Source organism: Kryptolebias marmoratus, linkage group LG20, assembly GCF_001649575.2.
Source record: "Kryptolebias marmoratus isolate JLee-2015 linkage group LG20, ASM164957v2, whole genome shotgun sequence".
In the NCBI taxonomy this organism is placed as follows: Eukaryota; Metazoa; Chordata; class Actinopteri; order Cyprinodontiformes; family Rivulidae; genus Kryptolebias; species Kryptolebias marmoratus.
In genome coordinates this window covers 22267043-22276078 of record NC_051449.1, presented here as the reverse complement: position 1 = coordinate 22276078, position 9036 = coordinate 22267043, and the positions used below count along the sequence as shown (strand labels likewise).

General features: G+C 39.1%; 1 protein-coding gene across 1 annotated transcript in view; it reads left to right on the top strand.

The window, feature by feature from the left end:
• Nucleotides 1-9036, top strand: part of znf644a (zinc finger protein 644a) — a 30584-nt gene that overhangs the window by 11306 nt on the left and 10242 nt on the right. Inside the window, exons 2-3 of the mRNA XM_017430749.3 lie at nt 1460-3896; nt 6601-7191. Of these exons, the coding sequence (XP_017286238.1) occupies nt 1469-3896; nt 6601-7191 (3019 nt within the window). The 5' untranslated portion in view covers nt 1460-1468. The remainder of the gene's footprint in view (nt 1-1459; nt 3897-6600; nt 7192-9036) is intronic.

Here is a 9036-nt window from a genome sequence, read left to right as displayed (position 1 = left end):
AGAGGCCTTGCTTATGCAGCTCAACAATCCTACCACGTTCAAAGTCAGTGAGCTTTTTTGCTTTTGCCATCAGGAGGTCTTGACAGTGTAAAGACTTGACAGAAAATGACATGGAATCCAGATTTTTGCACATCTTTTGGCTTTTAAAGACTATAGTCTTAAACTTTTGATCAGCTGAAAAAATCATGTTGGAGTGTAAATGCAGTTTGCAGAAAATTCCCCGCTCAAAAGTTCTTGTCTCTTGCACTGATTTTTTCCTTTAACATTGTGAAGCTCTACTTAGAACCTTCTTAAGATCCAATAGTGCAAAATGCAAATTCTTGCAATTTTTTGACTGGTCTTAAGATTTTGATCAGGAGTGTACTACCTTTAGAAGTGACATTGATGACAGGCAGTTTTTCTTTTCCTCCGGTTGGAAACATGTACATAGCTTATGTATAGTGTAGCTCTTGTGATAATCTCTCTTTACTTCATAGAAGCCAAAGTACTTTCAAACTGTCTTTCAATACAGAAGGTGCCTTTTGTATGTCTTGTGGAACTGGTTGGTTTCTGACTCATCTGGCTTATTGATCCTCTCACTGAATCAGGACTCACAAGTCCATGGTCTTGATTAACCGTGTCCTCTGGCAGTCTGTTGCAAAGTCTGTGAGTTATCAGACTCGCTGGAAAAACAGCTGAGTCCTTGGAAATGCTGTGGACTCAAATGAATCGGGTCGCTAATTTGGGTTTAAGACTGACTAGAAAAACCTTGGACTCAGATGAGTCATACATACATGTTTATATACATACATAACATACATTTAACATAAGTTAACATTATGGTTAATTTATATTTGATTAGCATATTTTCATTTTTGTTCCATTTTTAGGGGGAGCAGATTGACTGACTCAAATGACTAAGCGACTTATGTGAACCGGACCCCTTATTGAATGATTCAGATTTACCCGAGTTCATAAAAACCGAATGTACCATCTCTAATGTCTTGTCTTTGTGAGTGTATGTCATAACCTGTCTGGGCGCAGCAGATCCGGGTTTTGTGTTTCTGAATATGACGTTAATGTTAAATAATAATAAAATTTTGATATTTTAAAATAAATTCAGAATTGTTCATGTCCACATTGCGATGTATCAAAAATAGATTATAACCCCCACACTTTTCTATCTTCATAGTCAGGCCCTTTTCAACTCGAGGTAATTTTACCGTACACCAAACATATTTTTGTCCAGTAGTCAGCTGAATACCTCTGCTCGATTAATTTAACATCCACAAAATATAATAAAAATTGACAATTTTATTTAAAACTTTTAGAATACAGGGAGAAGAATTTTACAACTCCTTTTTTGCGCAAGCCTTTTTCAAAGTAAATTGGGTTAAAACTTTGTCTTCAAAATGTTAAGCAGACTATTTAGTATCGAAATTGTTATTGATATTTACTTTTTTATTTGTTTGTTTTTCAGGTCATTGCAATGGAAATGTCATGTCTGACAGGTGTCGATGAAGATGACAAAGATGCTGATTCGGAACTCAATGCCCACACAATCATACAGGAACCTGTGAGAATGGCACAAGAATCAACCTCTTGCACCTCTTCTTTTGGCAAGCCCTCTTTGAAACACACCAGTGTTCTTGATGTTCTGTCAAACACAGATATGTTGTCTCCAGTTGGCCTGGAGAATGGACCCTCTTTGCATCAGGCCGTACAAGACCATGAACTAAACAGCATCACCTCTGAAAAAGAGGAGGAAAAAAGCATCACCCCACTAAAGACTGTGCAAGGAATAGATAATGCTGGAATTTGGGGGTTTGATGATGAATCCCCCGAAAACTCGTTGGATAATTTCAGTAGTGCCAGTGACCTCAGCTGGGACCCTCACAAAGAGTTCATGCGGTTTCTGTGGGATAATCATAGTGATTCTCCCAGTGAGGAGCCTAAAGAGGAAGTCAGTCCTGTCAGCATTCAAAGGAGAAGAAAACGGAAAATGGACATGGTTGTTATGGTGGACCCCTCAGAAGACCTGTACCCTAATCTGAGCCCCGAGTCATCTGAGGACTCATGTGATGAAGAAGGCCAAGTAGACTCCAGTTCTATTAGAGTCACAAAACCAGAAAAGCACTCCAAACCACAGTCATCACCTACAGAAAAGGTTTTCAAGTATCCCAATGGAACTGTAAAGGCTATCAAAGAAATTCTTTACAAAACACCTGAAAGTTCACATAAGAATATTATCAATCATAAAATTTCACCATTGAAGAGGGGGCTTACGATTAATTCACATTCAGAGAGGAGGTCATTGCGTTACCCTTGCTCAAAATGTAAGCTCTCGTTCAAGAAAGAGCATCGCTTGCTTTGCCATATGAAGTCTCACGACGACCCTTCTGCAATTTCACAAAAGCCTTTTACGTGCCGAGAATGTGGCCAGTCTTTTAAACAGAGTAGGGCATTACTTGATCACATGTCCATCCATCAGGGAGAGAGATCAATACTTACGAAAGAAGTCAAAGATGCAAATGACAAGAAGAAAGAAGAAAAAAAAATCACTATGTATTTCTGCCCCCAGTGCTCATTTGGAACAACTTGCCCAAACACATTTGTCCAACATGCAAAAACACACGATAAAAACAAGAGAAAGCTTAGATGTGACAAATGCCATTTTACAACTCCGACTCAGAGCGATCTTAGGAAACATCACCTTATGCATCACACTGATCTTACTGTTAAAAAACAGAGACCAGAGGAAGACTTTGAGATCTTCCCTTGTGAGATTTGTTCTTATAAAGCTGTTGGCAAACAAGTTTTTCAGAATCATCTAATTCGACGTCATCAAATGAGTTATGATGAATATAGAGCAGCACAGGACAGTGGGAAACACGCACAACCAGTCTGGGAGAAGGAGTTGCCTACATGTAAAGCTCCCACTGAAGATACTGAGTTCACATCTAAAATATCAATACATAATCAAATATGTCAAAAAGATTGTTCACCTGAAGAGTCCAGTAGCTTTTCCAACTTGTTTAAAAACAGCAAAGTAAAGGGAGGTCCCAAGTCTAAAACAACAGAATCAAAACTCGACAAATCCATTAATGTTCTTTTGTCTCGTCAAAGCAATGGAAATAAGGGTGCTGAACAAAAGGAAAGCAATAATTGCAGTGCTCAGGATTCCAAAAGTGACAAAAATGTCTGTGACCAAACACCACAAACAATGTCTGTCAAGGTTGAATTTTCTGCTGGATCCCCAGATGGTTCGAACATGAATATAGACCAGTCAGCAGTCAAAAAGTCATCCTCTAAACGTAAAATGTCCACCCCATATCGCAACACCTCTGACCAGGACTCGTGCTTTATTTTACCAAAACCTTTGTCAAGTCCCAAGAAATTTAACCTAGAAGATGAGTCAGACCTTGACGAAAAAGACATTTTCCAAGGTGAAGATTCTGAAGGCAATAGTAACTATTTTGACAGCGGCATCAAAAAAGAAAAAAAACACATCATATACACCTATAGTAGAAGAATGTCCATGAGAGGTGCTTTACAGGCATCCAAAAAACTGTTTGAGAAAATAAAGACTGAAGAGCAGGAACAGAATGACCCTGAAATAAAAGAAGAATCCATAGAAACAGAGGTATTTCAAGAAACCTTTGAGTCCCACCAAATACCATTTGGGGAGTCCCCCACAGACGATCTGTTAGAATTGGAATCAGACCAGAAAAACTGTCCATACTGTCCTGCCATTTTTGAGTCTGGCGTTGGACTGTCCAATCATGTGCGAGGGCATCTTCATAGGGTTGGATTGAGCTATGATGAACGCCATGCCGTGCCTCCAGAGCAGGTGGCTGACCAAGACAGGCGGCCACGTATTCGACGGAGGTTTTCAGCCATTCGTCGATTGAGAAAAGGTACTGAAATACTTATGACTGTTGTAAGTATTATTACGCGAGGGTGGGTGAAATTTGGAGGAATTTTGTGAACCAAGCTCTGAGTAAGTGGGAGTAGGGGAGCCCGGATTAACTGTAAAATGTAGTTTGTTGTCCACATTGTGAGAAAGGGCTGCACAATGTAGCAGGTGGTTAGAACTGTTGCCTTGCAGCAATAGGGTTATGGGTTAAACTCCTAGCTGGGGCCTTTCTGCATGAAGTTTGCATAGTCTCCCTGTTCATTAGTAAGTGTTCTCCAATCCCCCCTCTCAAAAAAAAAGCAGGTTAATTGTCTGCAACTGAAAATTGTCCCTAGGTGGTATCATACATGGTTGTGTGTCTCTGTGTTGACGCTGTGATGGACTGGTAACCTGTCCAAATTCTACCCTGTCTCTCACACATTGACTGCTGGAAATAGGCACCATCTGGATCCTGGTTAATTTGTATTTTGCCACATCATACACCCACCCCATACTTAGTGGTTGCCAATACAAACCCAGTGAGTGACATTTCATACTCATGCTTATCATTCCATACACATGTATTTCTCCCTTCGTTTCTAGTGTTGAGGTTAGATTTTCGCTTCTTAGTGGCTACTCCTGAATCAGTCTAATGTCTGAAACAGTTTGTGGTAGGGAGTCAAAGGCAAGGCACAAAGTTAAGGTTAGATTTAGATGGCATGGCCTGATGTCAGAGGATAAAATTAAGGATTTAGGGGACAGTGTCAGGATCGGAGGAAAGCCAGAGGAACCCAGAGCGCAGACTCATGATAAAACAGAAAATTTATTTAAACTAAGAAAACTAGAAAACAAAAGGCTGACGTGGCAGCAAAACAAACTATAACAAAAAAATCCAAAAATGACAAGCAAGGCGAGGCAAGACGAGGCAAGGTGGAACCGAGGACTAAACACCAACGAGCAATAATCAACAATGAACCGGCAGGGGAGTGGAGAAAATGACCAGGTTTTAAAGCAGAGGATGATTAAGGGAAGTGGGCACAGGTGAGTGATTAAAATTACTGACAGGTGGAGATGGGTGTGACAGGAAACCAGAAAACTACTGAATAGTGACAAAACAGAACCAAGGTATAAAGAAGACAAAACAATACAAAGACAAGGACAATAAAACAAATACAAGTATCCAACAAGAAAAACCTAAACCATAACAGACAGGGCTAGAAGTTTGACAGACATTGGACTACTCTCAAACTACAGAAAGTTTTAATTACAATACTCCAGAATATTAAATCAACACTGGGGTGGCTGCCAAGATGAAGATTTTCAAACAACGTTTTTGCTTGAAATGCCCATCCCTAGTGCATTGTACAATAGGAGATAATAATGCATTCATCATTTTTTAGCAGCTTGTACAAAGCTAACAGCTGGAGCAGAAATTCTCAGAACTCCCACTGTTCAGTCACCTTCTTACATTTATTTGGTGTGGTCAAAGAGGCATTAATAAATTAGCTGAGATATTATCCAGCAAGTGTGGACTCTGCCTAGATGCGTTGCCATTGTGAGATGTCCCCTAAACAACTTCCTTCAAAGGCCTATAAGGCCCAAAACCAGCTCAGCTAGCTTCTGTTGATGCAGGAAAAGCTATTGTTTTTTAAGCCTTTCTCAGAAGATTTAACTGAATTAGCTCCTGACCTAAACAGTAATGGTGAGGCAGCATCCTTTCTGAGAAACCTCATTTTGGTTTTGCTATGTATTGCTTGCTGCTTAGAGCTGTCTTAGGTGATAGTAGGATATACTATACATAATTGGCAGCTTCATTTTGAATCTTGACTCAAAAAAAGAAATAAACTGACTTAGTTTCTTAAATATTCAGGATAAACTGGTGTGTCTTAATCTTTGCAGATTGTGTCCCACTATCAATTGCCACCCTCTTACATCCATAAACATTTTTAATGCTCCAGTAATTATGTTGGGGACGTTGCATATTAAGACAAATTAAATCTTGTGTGAAGAGCCAGACAGTTTTTTTCTATACCTGCATTTAACCTGTTTAGAGTTGTGAAGAGCTAATGTTTGTCTTCAGTGGTCAATAGACAAGAGTTGGGGTACCCCCTTGACAGGTTTTCTGTCCATCACAGGACCACAACAATGCACACACACACTCTCATATAGGGACAACTTAGATTCACCTAATAACCTAACATGCACATTTTTGAACTGTGGGGAGAATTCTGAGTATCCAGAGAAAGCCCACTCATGCACAGAAAGACCCCAGCCAAGTTTTGAACCCAGTAACTGCTCCACTGTGCACCCCGATTTAAAAACCTTCATAAAGAATACAAAGAAAACTTTTTACCCCACCTGATGAGAAAGGGATACTAGATCCTCACTCAGCGACCAAACCTTAAGGTGAGGCTTGTCCGTGCCTGTTTGCCAATGAGTTCAGTGAGGAACAGCTCAAATTCATTGAGAGCACCTTCCTGTGTACCTATCATCTAGCAGGCATCATAAGAGTCTAAGTTTAATGCACTGGGGAGTGGAAAGCACCCTGAAATTGCTCTTCCAATGGTTGTCAATCTGTTTGTTCTGTTATCATTTTGGCAACATTGATGTATAAAACCAAACACTGAACTAAAAAATGGAAGTTTTAACCTGGCTTTATGTTTGTTTTGGTGATACATATTTCAAATGTTTCATAATGTTTTCGTTTGTTTTGTTTTCTCCTCCAGCACTACAGCTAGAGTCGGATTCTGAGACTGTGACGAGTATTCACTCATGTCCACTTTGTGGGGACTCATTTGATAACAGAACTGGTCAGTCCAACCACATACGAGGCCATCTGAAAAAGCTTGGTAGAAGTTTTTCAGAAAAGAGCAAGTCCCCAATAATTTTACTTCGTGAGTTGATGCGTGACAAAAAGGAGTTCCAGCGAGCAGTTCAGATCTTGGGAAGAAGACGGAACCATTTCCAATATGGTGCTTCACCAAAGCTGCCCACTGCTAATCGCTTCGCCTCTTCTCAGACCGGTTTCCCAAAAAGTCATTCTGTTTCAAGCGTTTGCACTGATACCAAACCTCTGATCCCCGTGTTTTCTTTAGCAACAAGTAAATCTGAAAATGGGCAACTGGATAAGCTGGATGGTAAAAACTCACTTTCAGGCACAACAGCCTTAATAGGGATTCTGAAGAGGAGAAGGTGTCAGGAAGACGCCAGACTCAAAGGATCCTCTCAGACGTCAAGAAACGGGTTGACAGTTTCTTCAAACAGTGAGCACAGTTCAGGATCAAGAGTTGCAACTTCACTGCCAAACTCAGTATCAGGTAAGTAAGTTATTCTTAGAAGTAAACAGGAAAAATAAAAATCAGATTTTCTTCACCGAAAATTTTACAACTTACAAAGGAATACCTTAATCTTGCTGACATGCAGGTAGTTTGCTTTTGCAGAAAATAATATATACAGCATAAACACAATGTTGATGTACTTACTAATTTATTTTGATGCTGTATTTCTGCACCTTATAGGGTCAAAAGTCCAACAAATTATAATAATTAAACATTTAAATGTAAAATAATTTACATTTTATAGTTTTTATTCAAAAATATTTCAGGGCATGATATGAAGATAGATAATTTAATGCAGTTGCCCAAATTTAAATGTCCAATTCAGTGTAACAGTATTGTTTTAATATTCCAATTCATAAAAACTTGTCTTGCTGAGGAAACCAGTGTATGCATCAGTTCTTCATTTAATTCTCTCTACAGCAACAGACTTCATAAAACTAACTTGAAGAAAATGATAATTATCAAGACTGTTGTATGCTAAAAAATTCTAAAATGTCCCTTCCTGATTGAGTAATACAGTTAGATAACCAAATACTGGAAAACCAGATATTTAAAAGTGACATTTTTTGATTTCTTTGAAAACATAAACAAAATTCCTTCTTTAAAATTCAGATCAATATGTTTGGAAGCAAACATTCGAGCACCAGTATTAAAATTTTGTGTTGCTAAATTGAGATGTCATCGGCATATAACAATATCCTAAAAAATATTTTTACATTGTGTTTCCAAAATCTCAGTAATTGTTGTGCATTTATTATTTTTGTAAAAAATTTAAAAAAAATGAAAAAGAAGTGTTATTTATTCATTTATTTTACTTATTTTTAGCATAGAGGCATACACAAAAGGCGTTTTTTCTTACCCTTACAAAGTGGGATTACTGATAAAGACTTGATTGCAATCATAACAGATTCTGAGACCCTTTTCACACATGATGACAACTCGGTTACACTTTCTATGACCTGCAGGTCCTACAGGAACGTAGCTGGATCACGGCAAATTTGATAAACGTCTTTCAGTGGGAAGGCAGTCATGATGCTGCTACACTTTTAGTACTCACCAAATACGTTTTTCTGCATCCATGAGATGCTTTCCTGCACTCTCTGGGTAACATACTGTGAGCAGTACATTACCACAACTATCCTATCACATATGCCCACAATTGCATCATGCCCCACCTGGCACTACTCTCCCAGACTACATCATGATTCAGCTATGCAGTAAGAAATCACACCATAATAGCAGGATTTTAACGCAGCATATGAGCACAGTAGGTTTATAGCCTAAGCATGGCGCCAGTGCAGCAAGTCCTACCCTCAAACTCCTCACAACCGAGCCATACAGCTGTTTACATGCCCCATGTCATAAATAAGCTCCTCCATACTTTACCATTACAGTACCAGACAACCACAGCCTGGATATGGATGTTTTTAGATGCTTAAAATAATTGGAGACCATTCACTCATAATATGGAGCCCACTGCGTTCTTAATATGCTGCTAAAGACCTTGCCCAGACCCATCCACCTTCTGGCTGTTTTCTTACATTGTAGTGGGGTTGTCATTTAGTGTAAAGGGGGTCTTTAACCATATGCTGGTGTAGATTCTCAGTCATCCAGGCCATGGTAAATTCAAAAAAAGTTAAAAAACAAAAACAACTGGACTTCTATTCTAAAGTTGCTTCTCATCCGAGGAGCTTTCTCAATTCAGAAATAGAGAGTGTGGAGTTGAGCTTTTAAAGCTGAGATGTGATGTAAGCTGGATTGCTTGCAAATTGTTCTCACTCTCCTAACAAAGGAGGCTCGTTAGAATCCTTGTTTGTCTGACTC